Source organism: Anguilla rostrata, chromosome 17 (assembly GCF_018555375.3).
Source record: "Anguilla rostrata isolate EN2019 chromosome 17, ASM1855537v3, whole genome shotgun sequence".
NCBI classification, from domain to species: domain Eukaryota; kingdom Metazoa; phylum Chordata; class Actinopteri; order Anguilliformes; family Anguillidae; genus Anguilla; species Anguilla rostrata.
This window is the reverse complement of record NC_057949.1, coordinates 5,926,317-5,945,280: the sequence shown is the minus strand read 5'-3', so window position 1 is coordinate 5,945,280 and position 18,964 is coordinate 5,926,317. Positions and strand designations below refer to the sequence as shown.

At 39.5% G+C, this 18,964-nt stretch overlaps 1 protein-coding gene across 1 annotated transcript; it reads right to left on the bottom strand.

The window, feature by feature from the left end:
* Positions 1-829: 829 nt before the first annotated feature.
* Positions 830-18,749, bottom strand: LOC135242929 (beta-1,4 N-acetylgalactosaminyltransferase 2-like). The gene is made up of 11 exons (XM_064314268.1): positions 18,545-18,749; positions 14,824-14,880; positions 13,429-13,578; positions 12,670-12,776; positions 11,889-11,926; positions 9,145-9,325; positions 8,473-8,559; positions 6,193-6,374; positions 4,576-4,719; positions 3,574-3,796; positions 830-1,826 (listed from the first exon to the last, which is right to left on the bottom strand). Exons 1-11 carry the CDS (start codon positions 18,667-18,669, stop codon positions 1,645-1,647), a joined length of 1,476 nt encoding a protein of 491 aa, XP_064170338.1. The 5' UTR covers positions 18,670-18,749; the 3' UTR covers positions 830-1,644.
* Positions 18,750-18,964: the final 215 nt, after the last annotated feature.

The window sequence follows — 18,964 nt, the reverse complement described above, 5'->3', positions numbered from 1 at the left end:
GTGGAGGTACCCTCTACCAATATACTAAGTTTCATAGGTCTCACCCATGTGATTAGGCCAAAAATGAGGAAAGAGGAAAACACAGGCTAATAGCATTTCTAAAATGGTGTCTATCCAAGATGGGTGCAGCAAATGAAGTACAGATGTGTTCCAGATGAGGAAATTGATCAATCACTACAGCAAGTTTTATATGTCTAAAAGACAACATTTATTTTTCATGAATTTATGACTTAAAAAACAAAATGTGCTCTGTAGTGCCACAATGTGATTCAACTGGGTCGATACTGTAAGGTTGGGCTCGGGATGTGAGTGCCAATATAGATGCCAAATTTAATCAATTTAATCAAAGTACAATTAAGTTGTATTAAAAATAACTGTTAAAAAAGAGGAGGAGAAGTGGCTCTCCTTTTTGGTCCTGGGGACCCCTGTGCATGCTGTTTTTTTCTATAACCAGTCTCTTGCGTAATTAAGGTTGTTGAACACGTGTTTGGGTTGTTTCATAATTACCAAAGGCTTGGTTTACAGGCTTCCTTGTGTTTCCTTGTGAATTCTTCATTATTACATTACATTACATTACATTACAGGCATTTGGCAGACGCTCTTATCCAGAGTGACGTACAACAAAGTGTATAACCATAACCAGGAACAAGTATGACAAAACCCCTAGAGAGAAGTACCGGTCCAAGTACAGGGAACAACAGCATAGTTCAACTTGGACCCTGGTGGTTAAACTGATTAACACTAACAACGAGAACGGCAACAACGCAATCTATGGAGGTTAGTTTCAGTGGCCAGTTGTCCGCTATTTCTCTAATTAAGAGCCTGTTGATTCACCTCAGTCTTTAATTTGATCAGATATAAAACATTTTTACCTCTTTTCTACCTCACTGTTTGCAATACAGCACAATAGGCACTACGTGACTACATACCATCTAGTTCCATGACATGCACAGCAATTTTTGACATAATGGCTTAAAAGGCTAAATAAACATGAAAAGCGTGTAATTAAGAATAACGACCGGCCTGTTAAAAGGCTGGGATTGCAATTCAGGTCAAAAGGAAAACCAGCGCACACAGGGAGCCCCAGGACTAAGTTTGAGTAGCTCTGAGTTACACTCATTAAGTTGCATTTGCTGATGAGCCAGGGGCTATTATGCTTATTTTATCCACACACAGACAGGAAATATACATCAAAGGGAGAGCCACATGCACAATAAAAGGTGGCATCTATTTCATCTCACGTCAAATGTGCAAAACTTTGGTGTGAAAATTTATTTATATACATATATATATATATATGAATGTCACAGTTCCATGATGAAACACCACAACACTCTGTATCCCAAAATGATTTTACAGGCACGTAGGTAGAATCTGGAATCCCAGTAACAATGTATTCAAAAAGTTCAAGCAATATTAAGACCACACAACCCATAATATTCCACAAATTCCACATGAAATGAGATAAACAACAGAAATATGTGCAGTAGTGTGTATCCTACATACTGTACCATCCATAAACAAAAGTGTGCATGATTTTGTAAACAAAAACATAGTAGCTGCAAGCCAAAATAGCATCAAGGTGCAGTTCTACATTCAGTTCTACTTCCACAGTACTCATATGTGTGTCTTCAATCCACATTTTCACCACTTCATACATTTCAGACGGTTCTTGAAAAAGTGGAGGTAGAGTTTGTTGTCAGTATCATTTCTGGGTGGCCTCCGAAATTTGCGATATTGAGGATTTGCCCTCCGACGCTGGTGGTTAAGACCGACGTCAGGACATATGGCCACCAGCAGCTCTCCCAGCCCGTCCATGAAGAACTCTGCAGAAAGGAGACAGCCGGAGAGAGCGCAGAATGTCACATCGGTTTTTACTCCCAGTCCGTGAATCAAGAAGCCACTCCGAAGGCAGTAAAATTGAACACAACAGAAAAATCTGTGGAGTATATCGAATTATCAAACAAGAAAAGGAGAAACCAATGTAATGACACGTGACTGAACAACAGAAACATAAATTCAACATATTTTATTTTGTCCTCAATTAATTTTAAGAATTGAAGTTATGTTGCTGAAATGGTAGCTTATTCTAAATGCAGGGCCAAAAGAACTTCCACTGGCAACTGAACTTTTGATAAATGAATAATTTCACATGCAATTTTGTGCAATCTCAGTGATCACATAGGAGCGTTATTCTCATTGTGAAACAGCTTGGCTGAATACTCAATTCACACAAGAGGGAGTATGTTATGGTGTTATGGTGTATATCAGCATGGGTGTGCTGTGGACATGGGCAAGACACAAATCGTTTTTACTTTGGCTCCGAATAAAGATCTTCAATTAAATTCTTCAAATCTTTGCATGTCTCTAAGTTTATCAGATAACATTAATATCAGGCTCAAAAACTACAGGCATAGATTCAGTTGGCAAGAGAGGACACGCCTACAAAAATGTCATAAACTCTCCAGGCCCAACCCCCAAGGTGGAAACTTTGGTAGAATTTCCACAGAAATTCAATGACATGGTCAGTTATTAGTCTTCAACTTAGGAGAAAATGTTATATTTTCAAGCACTAGCGATTTTCAAAATTCCAAAAAGCTCCTGTGTGTCTTATTGCACGACCAACAGATTTTAAAACCCAGATTTGCACTTTTATTTTGTAACAATGTTTAACTATATTCAGGAACTTTGGGGCCTCTGGCTCCCTGACTCTGCTGAGTCATGTTCATCATTAACTTTTTTGGTCAACCAAGGCCTTCTACTTGTGATCCTGCAATAAACTCTCGGCGGGACCAATTAAGCATCAGCTTGGGGCAAGGAACACCCCCTTTTTGGAGGAATAGGGACAAGCATAATGGGGACAAGCTTAAACATTAACGCAGCTCTATCTATCCATGTTTCATTGACTGCTCCAATACCACAAGCCAGTCAAATGTTTGTGTGGCCAAAACAATACACCAATCACATGGGATCACACATGGGGTTCCATCGCACAACTTTGCTCAGAGGTAAGGCCCTGCCTAATGGAGTAGATGCATCTCCTTAAGGACATTGCCGGACTTTGCTGGGCTTCCCAACTCGCACCTCGCTGAGTCGGCCTGCCACCATCCCGAGAATTAAAGCAAGCTGGGCTATTTCCCATCGACAGCTGTTCTGAGGAAAAAGTATCTTCATACTTTTCCTCCGTATCTCCCTTGCGGCCGGGCACAAGTGGAAGATTTGTGCACATCCTAAGTCGTCTTGACTGCAACCTGTCATGACCCCGACTTTTCCAAGAAGTTTCCCAAGTCTCGGCGCATCTGACCCTGGGACCAGCTGACGAGCTGACACATCACCTAACGGAAGTGGCCTCCCTCATCATTGCCGTTAATTATTGAAACACATTTTATTTAACACTGACATCAAACCATAGGATAGCGTGAAACTTGACATACCCGATAAGGCTAATTAGGACGGACAGTTAGGCTAATTAGGCCAGGCGCATAGGCTAATTATGCCAGGTGGCCCACTGGGTCAATAACACATTGTGGGAAAACTGTGCTGGAGGTTCTCCAGGTCCAGCCCAGGCCTTACCTGAGTGGCCCACTCTCTTCAGCAGTGGGTCGAAGCCCACCCTGCGCGCGGCGTCAGTCCGGGCCAGGAAGAAGTTGATCACCCCCGTGGTGAAGAAGCAGTTTGGGATGCCTGGAATGCGCTGGTAGTTCCCCCTCACTCTGGTCAAACAGCCGCCTTCCTCATCTCCCTCGTGATAGACGAGTTTGAACGAATTTTTTAGCCAGCCCACCGAACCTGCTACCTGCCAACACAGGAAGATACCCCATTCTGTAACTGTTCATGAAACCACCACAGAAACAAAATCTCCCTGAAGGCAAACGCAAACAGTTTGAGTGCGTCTGTAATTTTTTTCCTTTTTTTTGATTGAATGTCTACAGCACTTTAAGAATTTCCCTTTTTCATGGCTGTGATCATAAAATCCATGAACATTTTACATACTAATGTCTCATTAAGATATCTGGATAAAATGGCCTGCAATTTTTCAGATGTGGAGCACCTCATGGACCTAGCTTGTAACTAACTAACTAGCTAACTCACTCACTCACTCACTCACTCACTCACTCACTCACTCACATTTAGCAGGCTGAAGGGGGAGCTATTAGCCTCAAGTAGCTGAATGGTGCTTTCTATCAATGATGCTGTGTGTCCTTGTTTCCGTACCAAAATAATAACTATCTAAAGTGCTATTAAGAATCTTGCCTTTGACTGTAGTTCAAAGTAATTGGTCCAAATCTGAGCCTCTGAAATACCCACACAATAGACTAACCACAAATACAATAAAAAGCTAATCTCTTCATAGATATTTGTGGGTAAATTAACCACAATTATCTGTATTAAACTGAATAATTACAATAAAGTTTCTTAAACTATAAAGGATTAGGAATCTCATCTTTATTGCAAGGTCCTACCTTGGTGTCTTAAAATCTAGTACACAAGTAGTCAAAGTGAAAGTACACAAGAACCAATATACATTCAGCTTCTAGAAACTACTTCTTGTTTTGGCAGAAATGTCTTGCTTACCACATCCAGTTCAGGCATAGACTCCATGATTTCTACAAATTTCTCTATCTTTGTTTTCTCTGAGAACTCATAGTCATCGTCCACCCACAGAAAGTACTTGGTGGTGACCTGCGAGACGACAAGGTTCCTGCCAGCAAACCAGCCCTACAGGGTAAAACAGAAGAAAACAGTGCATTAGTGAACACTCAACACAGCACAGCATGCAACACTCAACACTCAACACTGAACACAGCATTCAACACTCAACACTGAACACAGCATGCAGCACACAACACTGAACACAGCATGTAACATTGAACACTCAACACTGAACAGAGCGTTCAACGCTGAACACTCAACACTGAACACAGCATGTAACATTGAACACTCAACACTGAACACAGCATGTAACACTGAACACTCAACACTCAACAGAGTGTTCAATGCTGAACACTCAACACTGAACACAGCATGTAACACTCAGCACTGAACACAGAATGTAACACTCAACCCAGTATGCAACACTGAACACTCAAAAGTGAACACTCCAGTAATAATATCACTGTGGCCCTCCACTGTCCTTCCCTCTTCTGTGACAGAGGGGCAAATGAGTGTGCTAATACCCATCCTGTTCCTAACCATAACCCAAAACCCCATCCTGTCCCTAACACTAACCTTAAATCCCATCCTGTCCAAAGAGCGGAAGACAGGAGGAGTTCGGTCACACGTTTTTATTTAATTAATTTCGACTCACGAATCAAAGATTCGGGACATACCATTAGTGAACATCAATCATGCAGTATTGTCTACCCTGTAGTTGTGGGAGGAGCTGGACTGGGCAGGGGAATCTGGCTGATTAAGACCACGGCTACCGTCAGAGCAGCAACTGCACACAGGCTGTTAGCTATTTAGCATATAACCTGCTCTGATCGACAGTAGGGTCTGGAACACGGAGACGAATGATGAGAGAGAGAGCGAAATACTGATGAGACGAGCTGAAAAGATTTTTTTGTCATTTTTTTCCCTTTGTTATTTCAGATTATTGTTTTTTTTTTTTCCAGTTTCAGTACCAGAACTCATACAGGGAAAATACAACATGTTTTATTCATTTTATTTCTGGAGGCATGTGCCTATGCCTCATTTGTTCTCTCCTCCCCTTCCGGGAGGAATGTAATAAAAGGTCAAAAGACCAACTGAACTAACTGTGCTTTCCTGCATCTTGCTGTCTTCCCAGGGGTCTACTGCCATGGTGTATGACACAGCTGTAACTTGTTTGTTTATTGGAAAGATGGAAGACCTAAAGTGGCAGTAGGGTACACAAAAGGACAAATACTGATATATTTGAAATTGAATGTAGTGGTGGAGGCTTTTCTGAGATTATCTTTTAAATATATGTTTCCTGCATTATTATCTGACAATGAATAAATGAAAGTGTGGTCTCTGACTTTTGCACAGTACTGCACTTTGCTGTGAAATACTGTGATAAGTATTTTTACAGTCAGTCCACATATTTACATCATACCACACTACACTACAATGAGCTCTTTCAGTCCAGCACTACGTCTCTCGGTAATGTAGCACCATGTGCATACTGTACATGTGCTAAAACTCTTCCAGCATCTCTTCTAAAAGCTGTACCTGGGCAGGTGGCATGAAGTACTGCTCAATGTTGTCTCCATTCACTTTCTGTGGGTTTAGGCTGTCGTCCGCAATGATGATTTTGATGTCTTTGTAAAACTTTCTAATGCTTTTGACGAGACGGTTCACTTCAGGGTACCTCAGGAAGGTCTTAGTTGTCACCGTTACTTGAGAGTTGACATCTGGAATGATAAAATAAATGTGCAAATTATATAAAGTCATGTTAAGTTTGATAGCTGTGATATTGGCTGTCTCTCAAACAGAGGGCAGCTTCCTTGCTGCCTACATCCTTAGAAGTGAGCGCCCTCCAAAGGTAGCATCCTTACGGAAAGGGAACCATAAAAGGTAAAAATAAAATATATTTCAAAAACTTTATTGCATATTATGTAGGAATTACTGTCATAATAGTGAACAAAAACAAAGACCAAAACATCATTAGAAAAAGACATTCGCTCAAAAAGAGTACACTGAAAAAAGGAAAATAACAACACCAGGTTACATCTGGTTGTTACAAATGTAACAAAAATTACATTTCATTCTGCTTTCTCTCTATCTCTGTCCTCCCCCCAGCCCACCCCACCCCCACAAACAAACATCAAAAGAAGCATCCTTGAGCAATTTCATTCTGTTTTCTCTCTGTCTCTGTTCTCAAAACATTTTGACTGAAGGCGGAGATTACAACTGGCTGGCTTGGACAGTGATCTGTGTACAAATATCGCCATGTTGTTAGAAGTAGAAGTAAACTTCCATTTGTTTTGTTTAAGAGATATTCAAAAGCTGAGCTGACATATTCTAACATGTTCAACATATTTCTCACACAATCATGTATCTTTATAAAGACCATAAGACAATTAATCTTGAGGATAATCATATCATAGTGCTCAGCCCTGCTTCCAACAACATAAGCTAACTTTAATGCCTGAATTTGTCAACTCTCAGATAAGGCAGTCCCTGTCCGACCCTATTCCCACTCCCCTACCCTTCCACACTTCACCCAGTCAGAGCCATTTTCCCCTCTCTTGCACAAAATATAATGCAAAACTTTCTTTGCTTGTCAGAGTTAGAGAATTTTTGTGTGCTTAACTTCAGTCAGTTATCATCTGTTGCGGTGGAAATTTTGGGGTTGATACCTGCCATCTGAGGAATCTGAACCCTGCATCGTGGCCTGGTGTTGCTTTGTGTTTGGTGCACAGGGGCCTGACGTTTTTGTCGTACAGCTCACCTGGCATTTTTACGGTTTCATCCCTGGCTTTTTGGAATATTTGGCTGACTTTTGGTTTTTGGGCTTTGATCTTGGTTTTCTGGGGCCTACTTTGGGGAGAAACAGGCTGTGGTTTCGTATTCTCTTTCATCGATTTTTTTTTGCAGCTCTAAATTGTCTATGTATGTAACGCTGTATTTTTAAGGCAGTCAAACTTCATCTTTAGATTGGAGGTTGCGTATTTGTTGTCATTTAATACATCTGTTCATTTAATCTGGTTGTGAGTTGCTTCAGGGTTCGCCCGGGTCCTTCCCGCACCAGCCGCTAGATGTCGCCAGCACTCCCTTATTCACTTTTTATTTCTTTCACCTGTGTCTGTCCTGATTACCCAGCCTCATGAAGTGTCATCTGTTCCACCTGTGTCTTGTTTGGTTTTCTTTATTTATTCCATGTCTTTCGTTTCCCGACTTTGCTCAGTCTTGAGTTTTCATGGACTATTGTCTTAGCTCTCACTTCTTGCGCACTAAAAGTTCCGCTTGTTGTTAAAGTCTATTTGGTGATTTAGAGTGTTTACTTGTTTCTTTGTTATCTGTCCTTTGTGTTCCTGTTTAAGATATATATATTTTTTTGTATTAACTTTGTTCATTTTTGGAGTCTCATCTCCGGTTTATTTTGTCTTCCCTTTGTTTAGCCTTAATTCAGTGTTTTTGTAGTTTTTGCTTTGCACCAGTAAATCTTTATTGTTTGCCACCTCATCTCTGCCTCCGCCTCGTTGTCTGCACCTGGGTCCACTCACTACACCACCTCACAAATTGTACATTTTGCTAAAGGTTGATCCAACAGGTTGCTCTGCCTAAGTCTGGCCCTGTATTATGTATAATGGGTTCAGCTTCTGCTTTCCGGAATAGGAATTCTTCAGATTTTCATTACGTACAATGGTATGTCTAACTTTATTTCTATGCCGACAAGATAGAACACATAAGTTGTTTGCTTATTGTCTGAAAGGAATTTTGGGAAAGGTCAGAATTCACGAATGGGTGGAGTCACCGTGTTTTTGATTGACAGGTGGGTTGACTCACCTTCTCCAAAGTCGTACAGAACTGGTACTGTAGGCTGTCGGATCACAACCGGGAAGATGGCCTTGTACTGCCCAAAGTTGAAGTGTACTGATGAAGAATCAAAACAAATGGACATATGAAACGGTAACCTCACATGATGGTGTGTTTGATGTTTATGATGTTCATGTCTTTAACTGTAGCTCATCAGTTTATCAAAAATGTAAATTTAATTAGTTAAATCAATATCAATGGTAAGACTCAAAGAGATTGAACACCTTCATCGAAACAAAATGTATTACTTGCAAGATAATCACTGTATGAGGTACCTTTGATTGTGAACCAAGCAGCACCTCATTGTATTGCACTTATGCAGGAGTACACTATCTGAGGTTGTGCTACAGTACATAAACAAGCATCTTACTCCAGCTTCTTCCAACTTAGCATGAGTGACATGAGAACTGTCATTATTGTGTCAAAAGCTGTTTTGAATTAGTAGCGGTAATTTTTCCTTTTTAGGTTTTATGGTGCCTTTAATGCAATATTTATTCATATTTATTCATTATTGTTTTTAATACTCTACCCAGCTCTGATTCAAACTGTTGAGTTCAGTAAACATGTGATTTCAGAGCTCATTGCAAACCCTATAGACTGATGAGAGAGAGAAGAGGAACAGAGCTCAGGGGAGGGGCTTACCCAGGTCTCCAGACTTGATGCTGTACACAGTGCTTCTGTAGGAGACCCGACCCAGCAGGTCATTGAGAGACTGCAGGCTGGAGGTAGAAATGGAGAGAAACTTCTCACCCTGTCCCTGCACTTGGTCCTTTTCCTGAAGACCTTCCACTGCCAGAACACCACTGCTCACGCTCAGTGTCACCTGCACATAGTCAGGGGTCCACAGTTAAACAAAACAAGTGATTTCTGTGGCAAGTGGCTTTTCCTCAAGTTAATAACCATAAGCCTTCTGATCCTCAATTGGGTAAAGTGTTCTGTATCCATACTGTAACAAAGCAGTTCAGTTCTTTTGCAGGTTGTCTTCACAATTTTAGTTGAGTTGATTTAGTGCACCAGGGGCCTCATTTACAAAAACATCTTGGAATCTCATCCTAAATGTGGTCGTACAATTGTTTCACAAAATGTTCCAACGTATGATTTAAATTATGTCCACATGCAAGAATAAACATTTCTTAAGCATGATCCATTTAAGAATCAAGAATCATGCTAAAACTGTGCAAATGTCACATGATATAAAATTGACATAAAGCCTTTTTTGTTTTGATTGTTTGCAGCAATGTTAATTTTATATATTTCAATATTGCATAGCTTGATATTTATATTTTATTTCAATGAGGTTTTCATCGACAGTCATCAATACAAGTCTTCTGTCGCTCATTCTCAATGTAGCTTTTCTGTCTATAAATAATTATGACATGACATATTTATTTATCTATTATTCATTATTAACTATCATGACTAAAAATTGAGAGAAAATTATTTAACCATGCTACTTAATATTTTAACCCCTTGGGACAAGCCCCCTAGTGGCCAGGATGCCGGTGTCCTGAGATGACTCAACTCTGACATTCAGTGTGCCTGCAGCCAAACTATGCATAGAAACAACAAACTCTACTAGATTTATTAGTAGATGATACAAAACAATTATGACAGAGCTTCTAAGTTGCACAATTAGCGTGTAGGTTGTCCATTATCATGCACCCCTCCCTGCAGTCTTATCTGAAACCCTCCAAGCATGACACACTGGACAATAGAGTCTATCTGGGAATACATAAAAAAATCGTTCACAACCAAAAATTCATAGTCATAGTAATTCATAGTAGGAAGATAAAGTCAACAATAGCCTGAAGGTATACCAATTCAGTGGCGAAAAAATGCTGGTCATAAACAAGAGGCATTCTTGTGTAATTATACCAATTTTTAAAAATCAATATCTTGAAAGCAGAAAAGATTTTATACTGCTGGAGGATGTGGTATTGGTCTTTGCAGACCTTGTGTATAATGTCATCAACAAGATGATTTAGATTTACATCAAATATTTTTATCAGCAAGTTGCAGTGATGAAAACCCTGATCAATTTATTATGATGAGACTGCTTGTCACTTTATTAGTATTGACTGAACCATAGTGACTGCGTGGACATCATGACTTGTACAAACAGCCGTTTGGGCATGTCAAAGTTCCAGAGTAAAGTAAGGGTAATGTAAGAGTAATGTAAAAGGAAAATACACCTGTGCAGTGAAGAACACATAATTGTTCAGTTGGAATAACTAGCTAAGTTAGCTGGTTTAATGCTATGCTGGGTCAATACAGGGTGGGCAGCAAACTAAGGCCACCAAGTTGAAAAAGATATCTATATATGAGGTGACATTCAGAGGAAATTAAATTAGACGGCTAACTAGAAAGCTACCTAACTTGGATTTTGGAAGTTTGGTTAAGGCTTGATTAGAAATGGACTGGCTTGCCAGATCACAATAGCTTGCAAACAAACACAGTGAACAGAGGAGGTTAGTCATTATTCCTCACAGAGTGACAGCTTTTGATCCCATACCAAACATTAATCCCTGTCGATTGGTATATGGCAACATGAGCGCGACACCAGAGCAGCCAAAAATCTTCCTGCTCTGTCTTATCTCCGGGCTACGCTGGCCGGGCACTTTGAAGCCTTCTATGGCTGAGAACGGCCAAATGGCGAATTACATGTGTGACAGTCTGTAATTTTGTTTTGTAGGAGTGCCTACCTCTCACTAATGCATGTACAGGCTCCAGCCGCCCTGCGACCCTGACCAAGAATAAGCACGTTTCATAATGGGTGGATGGATGGAGTGCTGGGAGCTATTTATGTTTACTTCCTAACAAACCACTTGGGGGAGACATTGACTGCAATAGGCGACCTATTCCTGGAACGTAATCTTGCTTAAAGGGCAGAGCCCTTGCATTCACCGCCCAGTAATAACATCTAAAAACTGGGAGGGCCGGCCCACCACATTGTCTACTTTTTCGCGAGTGGGCTTTGCAAATACGATGCGACTCATAACCCCAAGCAGTGAAGTAAATGCTTGGATACTGGAAGACCGAGGGGTCTGTGGGGAGTGCAACCATTTTAATGACATTTACAAGCACAGTCAGAAAGAGCGAGGTTCCTTCAGCCCTCAATGCTGTTTTTTTTAGCTTTGTGATCAATTCAGAAAAATGTTATTTAAATAAATGCTTGGGATTTTTGGGGATCTCCGGACCAAAACCATGGCATGTGATCGTATGTACACTGGAAGTAAAACACTAGGCAAGACTCGATAACAATTCACTTATTAAACTTTTGCAATTATGCTCCCTCTCCCACTTTTATAAGTTAGCAGAAATGTTATTGTGACATCAGATTTAACCAAAAATTGAAAAGTGGGCCGACATCAGTTGTTTCTACTTACCTGGAAGTTTTGTTTTTTCACACCGTGCACGCCTAAACCTGGAACACAGTACAATTCAGAACACTGTCATTATTTCACCAAATCTTGGTGGCAATCACCTTTGTGACAGTGACACATTTTGGTTTTGCTTTGTCTGTTCTGGAGGATCTAGTTATCCTCCTTTGAATGTATTAATATTCTGTTATTCCAGTAAAATTATTGTTATAATAATACTTGTGTTATTGTAATAGTAGTGTCATAGTAATACTTGCATTGTTGTAATACATGGGTTAAATAGTAGTGTTACACAAATAGAATATTATAAAGTAAAAGTTGTGTTATAATGATCACAGAGCCATAGAACAAGTTGTGCTGTACTAACATTGTTTTAGTAATTGTGTTATTATTTTGGTTATAATAACTGGTGTGCTACAGTAATAGTTGTGTAACTGTAATAGTGTGTATTTTTTTGATTATATGAAGTGACACTCTGTGTTGCAGCATAGATTCACAGTAGTGTTATGCCAATAGTAGTGTTTAGTACATATGAAATGTTTATCATTACTTTATAAGTGATAGTGTAAACAATATGGGAATGATAAAGTGATTAGTGAATGAACAATGAAAAATACATTTACTTTCATTATACAATGAATGGCCCACATAGGAAATCTATAAAATCATCATCAGTAAGCTCTGCACACACTCTGGATGTGTATTAGAAGCTTCTAATACTTCAGCTAAAAAAATTCCATTGTTTATCTGTTAAATTTAATCAAAATGAAAGATTCGGTTACAGTACCTGGAATGATGCCTTTTTTGAGAGGACTCACAATGAATCCTTGGATTGGATATTGCAGAGGGGAGTTTGGTGGAGCCAACAGAAGTTGATTTAGTATCGACTCTTTTCTGTAACGGAAAAATCATGCTTTCATTTAGCTCACAGTTTACTCTCCATTTTGAGTTCATTTAGAGCTTCAAAGAGTTCCAATATAATAAAGGGAATTAACAATTTTCATTAGAACATTCCAAGACAACAGACTGCAGACAAATGTCTGACACACACACACACGCACACACATTTTGTATTGCTATACTTGTGAGGACTTCACATTGACTTACATTCATTCCGTAACCTCTAACACTAACCCCAACCACTACATGCCTAATCTTAACCCTAACCTTAACCTAATTGTAACCCTAACTCTAACTCTAAGTCCTACCCCTAAAACAGCCTCTTGAACTTTTTAATGTTCTGATGAGGGGCAAGTACAGAAAAAACAAACCCAAACTCATGTATTAGAAGTGCAGATTATTGTTCGGTTTCTACTTTCAGCATTTCTTAATCAGGGTGTGGGTGGAAAATCGTCTTGGCGCAGTGCCATGTTGCCATTTTGTTTGACAATGGTGTGAGGATGTGTCATCCTCTTTATAGCATTAATACGGCAGAGCGACTTTCGTAGTGATGTACAAATTGAATCTTAGCTCAAGGGCCAAAAAGGCTTAGGCTGGAACTGCTTTTCTCTCTCTCTGTTGCCTACATACCAAACAACTCACTCACCTTATCTGATACTTTTCATATTCTTCAGCTCTCCGTCTAACGATGTCATCGAAGTTATCCTTGTTCACGTAGGTGCTTAAATTGAATGATTTTTTTGGACAGGTACATGACTGTGGCTGAACGTTGACTTTGGGCATGGGGTCGTAGCTCCTGCACAAGCAAAACATGGGTCAGAACATGACTGAACATGACTGAACAGGTTCTGAGTCAGACACACAAACATCTTTATTCGCCTGACTCCGTACTACCCCCGGTTTTTCTTCAGCCATTCACGTTGCCGTACACACTGAAACTTTTCTATTCCCTAAGTGTGGTTCCTCTTGAATAGTTTTCAAATTGGTCGGAGGGGTAAAGGAGCACATGGTGGTGCTAGAACACTTTGCTACTACGGAGAGTAACAGTCTGGGCTCCAGTACAGTAATTCTTAGACATAAAACCCAGACTATTAGCCATGACAAGCCTTTTTCAGTCTTTTTGGTGCCAGGTAGTCTACAGACCTACACAACAAATGCAATGAAATTGTAAAATATAAACTGATTTTATGTGAATTCCAGTTGAACTGCAGACTAGTAAATAAGCACCCGACAGCTATCTGTCTCATTTCCAATAATTGTCTGGCTTTAGTAGAGCGGTAGGCTACAGACATTGTCTGATAAACATTTTATTCAGCTATATACTCAAATTGTGCAGCTGCCATCTTGAAAACATAAGCGAGGCTCTGGTGGAAAAATTCTGGAAGTGAGTCTCAACAACCTGGAGCTCTTGCTGAAATTTAGTGTCAGGACGATTGAAACCTGGGCCACCAAGTGGGGTCCCGGATTGAGGGGTATCCCCATGATATTGGCTGCATTGCATACTACGTGCTACATGCTGTATGTGTACACTATCGTTCGGCGCACGTAGTACAGTATGTGAGTAAAATGGCTTTTAGTACACTGGCAAAGTACAATGGCTTTTTAGACATACTACGTCGTCATGGAAATGTGCCGTTTCTTTTCAGCACTTTGGTCGCATAGCAGTTAGGTAGCTTTAAACGTAGATTATTTCGGCTGGCAGGATCATTTGATTGACGCTTGGTGTAAATGTGAAACTGCCAAGCATGGTAGCGAAAGCAGCAGTGAATTGATAAAAGCGGTGGTGATTGGAATTGCAGTGCATCGAATTGATTAAACTTCAAGCAAATTAAGTATTGCATCAAATAAAATGTTATTAAATTAAATATTGCATCAAATAAAATGCAATTAAATGTAATATTTAATTTGATTGCATTTTATTTGATGCAATGTTTAATTTAACTGCAATTTAATCGATTCAGTGTTTAGTTCATCATTTCTGTTATTTCCACCCCTCATAGACAAAGGTCCGTATTTTATCATATCGATATTAGCAACATACCATTTACGTGCTCCATCCAGATCTTCGTGTTCTTCAGCTTCTTCACTTTCATGGTGCCTGTTAAAATAGTGAAAAGCATAATAAAATATGTGCAAATAATTAGTCTAATTGGAATTGCATGTTTAATGTGATAAAAGGTTTGCTAGGGAAACACATCAACATCAATAAGCCCTTGACCAAAATATTGCACTGGTCCACATTTTCTAGTAAAGCACACTGATAGAAAAAAAAACTGCATACATTTTAATATAAAACAACATGGATCTGAAAACTGCCAATGATACGGGTGCAACTGCTAATAAATTATTAAAACGACCAGAAAGAAAAAACGCAAAAAGGTAACGCAAAAAAAAGGAAATTAAGACCTATTATTGTATCTTTTTCTATTAAAATTCCAGAATAAAAAAACATTTAAATCATTGAAATGTCTAGGTTTGTCCTCTTCCTTGAAGTAAAATCACCTAATTGCAGAGGTGGAAAATCCAGGTTCAAGAAGTAAAATTCCTCCACAGTATTTTGTTCCAGTAAAGGTTTTTTTATGGGGTTGAAGTCAGGGCTCTACAGGCCTGTCAAGTTCTTCCACATCATTCCCAACAAAGTGTAAGAACAGTGCCCAGGGGCACTGTCATTCTGAAACAGGAATGCCTTCTTGGGGAAGCACAAAATTGTCTAGAATGTGGTTGTATGCTGTAGTGTTAGGATTTGTCTTCGCTGGATCTTGCCCAAACCATGAAAAACAGCCCCAGACCAAGGGATGTCCAGATAATTTTGGTCATTTTGTGTGTGTCAGTATATATATATATATATATATATATAATAATAATATCCTTGCATTTATATAGCACTTTTCTGAATGCTCAAAAGTGCTTCACATTGATGAAGGGAACTCACCTGACCACCACCAATATGTAGCACCCACCTGCGTGATGCACGGCAGCCATTTTGTGCCAGAAAGCTCACCACACATTAGCAAAGGTGGAGAGGGAGAGAACTGTTTTTTTAGCCAATTAAATCTGGGGATGATTTTGGTGGTTTATACATATAGATATATTTATTTTTTCTTTATATTAATCTGTAAGGCTCTACTCCAAGTGCTGAATGTATCTGTTAGGCTCTACTTTTTAAAATTCAAGTTCAAGTTTATTTATTCAGGTTCTGTACTTGGGATTCTCTTGGAAAACTACAGTGGGTATTTACACTTTAATATTCTAATTCTATCGCAAAAACTGCAAACCTTGGAAGTTGTTTACAAGTAAAATCATGGGTAATTAATTATTGCAGTTGGCAGAACTGGCTCTGCAACCTAATTTCTTTGCGTGCAGCTAAATGTACCTTACCAGGAAAGATGACTGACAAATCATCAATGTTTTCCCAGAAGCAGAATTTCAGGCATGCTCTGCTTAGGTGTGATGCAAAAATTTACTGAAAAACCCCATGGTTAACATTCATGGGTCAGGTGGGTTGGGTCACAAAAGACTACGTTCTGATTAATCATGAGTGGGTGGCGGACGAATGAGAAAGAAACAGATAAAATTACGCTATTTTGAATCAAATAAAAATGTCTTTGAGGCTTGATTTGCTGACTGGAATACGGTAGTAAGCTACAGTCTGATTCGGTCTCATTGCACCAGTTGTGCGAAAACGAAGTACCTGGTACCAAAAGCGAGTAGAGTCGAGTAAAATCGCGTCGAGTTGAGCCGGTACCATCCGGTGCAAAAGCAACTTATCAAATGCAGTGCTGTGCATAGGCTATAGCCTACTTGCTGTGGGATTGTCAGAAATGCTAGATTCACCTCGAAAGCACCTCAAAGCACCTTTGTCATCTTGATCAACTCCCTCAGCTCACAGCAGTAAAAATAGAATCAACTACTCCACCCGCTTCTTTGTTCGTCATATTCTTTGCGTTTTTTTCCAGGAATCTTTGGTTAGACTGTCTCAGAAGTTCTAAAACCCATTCAGCTTGCAAACTAGTGTCTTCAAACGCTTCAAAGCAATTCGTACATAGTGAATAAAAATGTTACTCACTCCCTCACTTTCATGTCATTTGCATAATACATGTCTCAATATTTGTTGTGAGTGGTGGTGAGATGGATGCTTTAGTTTCATTTTATTGAAAGAAAATGCAAACACGCAATATTACAATTAGAAAATATTATAGTGCTAATTTTAAAATACCAACAAGAAAATATTAACATTAATTAGCTATGTTAATATTCACATCATGCAAATCAGAGAGTATGCTACCCATAGGCTATAGTGTTCTAGCTGGGATAACCAGCTAGTGCAAGCCAATTCCTTTTAATTCTATACTCATTACAGGCAAGTTCACATTGCAATACGAAGGCATTATGGGGAGGGAGAGGCGTGGGCTGCAGCAGTTATGTAGTCGAACTTGTTCTGGATCCGAACAACAGATTGTCCAGTTCCTTCACGGATTCGTTCCTGAACGACAGGTCCAGGTCCAGAGCCTTCTTGGATTTGTTCCTGAATGACAGGTCCAGGTCCAGTGCCTTCTTGGATTCGTTCCTGAATGACAGATCCAGGTCCAGTGCCTTCTTGGATTCGTTCCTGAACAACAGGTCCAGGTCCAGTGCCTTCTTGGATTCGTTCCTGAACAACAGGTCCAGGTCCAGTGCCTTCTTGGATTCGTTCCTGAACAACAGGTCCGTTTCCAGTTCCTTCACCGATTTGTTTAGGAACTGAACTGTCGTTGCTTCAGCCACACATTCGGGAGAGGCTCAGAGAGCAGAGCACGCCACGTTCAAGCGGATCAATACTGCCATTGGCTAATTTCTACTACCAACCAAATGGTTAAATAGGAGGAATATCTGCAGCTTCAGCCAATGGCAAGTTCCCAATTTTACTAACTGAATGAAAGGAACGAATCCGTACATGGAGATGAGTCAGTTCTTTTCGTTCGCCAAAAAGATTCGTTCAAAAGGAACGAATCGTTCACGAACGGCACGCCACTACGATATAGTCTTGAAGAGGTGGCTGCAACGGAACAGCAAGATTCCTGCTCCCTGGTGGTGTAAAATCAGAAGCTGTAGCTTCTGAAAAAGCTAAAGTATCTCAAAAAAGTGCTTATGTCTTAACATGAATTACCTTTGAACTTTAGTGTATAGTGCTTTTTAATCTTTTTTTCATTTAAAACGAGTGAGATTTATCATTTTCCACATATGTGCAACTTTCCAACATAAAATATAGCACATTAAAATTGTTTTTCAAAGCAGGTTTTTGGTAATTATAATAAATCTGAATATCCCATATCTGTGCTCTAATTTGCATATCATCCAGCATTTCATCTTGGAAACACTAACCCTAATTCACATCAAAATACTTTTTTAACAGTGTATTGAAACAGTCAACCAAAATGTGTTAACAAATTTTCTGCATGTTACTCATTCAATTTTAATTAGAGAATAGTACAAACACATTGCCTAGTAAAATGTTCTCAGACATAGCTTTGTTTATAAATTACTTCATGATCTTAACCACATTGCAGGTATTAAAAAGACAGCCTCAGAGGTGTGTTAAGGCAAAAACTTTATGTACACATGAAAAAAAAAATAAAAACAGATTACGAAAGAGCATGTCATTCAAATTTTTTTTAGCTCATTGCACCCCCTCTAGGATTCTTCCTATTGGCACCACGACTGCACCTGGAGAGGTTAAAGCATCTAGAGAAATAAAGGGATTAAAAACATAAAGCCAATCCTACCTTTGAAGAGATGTTAATGGACAATGGTTTATTTCCTGGAAAAATAAACCAAGCACTGCCAGTGAAGAAACAAGGAGCAGGAATTTCAACAAGCAGCCTAAACTCACTGACTTTAAACCAGACATCGTGTCTGATGTGGATACATATGAGTTACCAAGTGTGTTTCTGGTTTACAGTGTATACGCCTGGCGCATAACTTGCGAATGAGGGGGCCGTCCTTGGACGAATGGCTACCAAACTGGATTTTCTAACTAGATGGAGGAATGTGTACTTTGGTGCCCACAGTGGTTCTTTCATTCTTTGATGCCAGATAAACCTGACTGGTGTGATAGGAATTCTTTTTTTTTCTATTTCTGTTGTAACTGACTTTGTTAAAGGAACACAATTTCAAAAGTGATTTACCCAGGGTTTGAGTTCAAA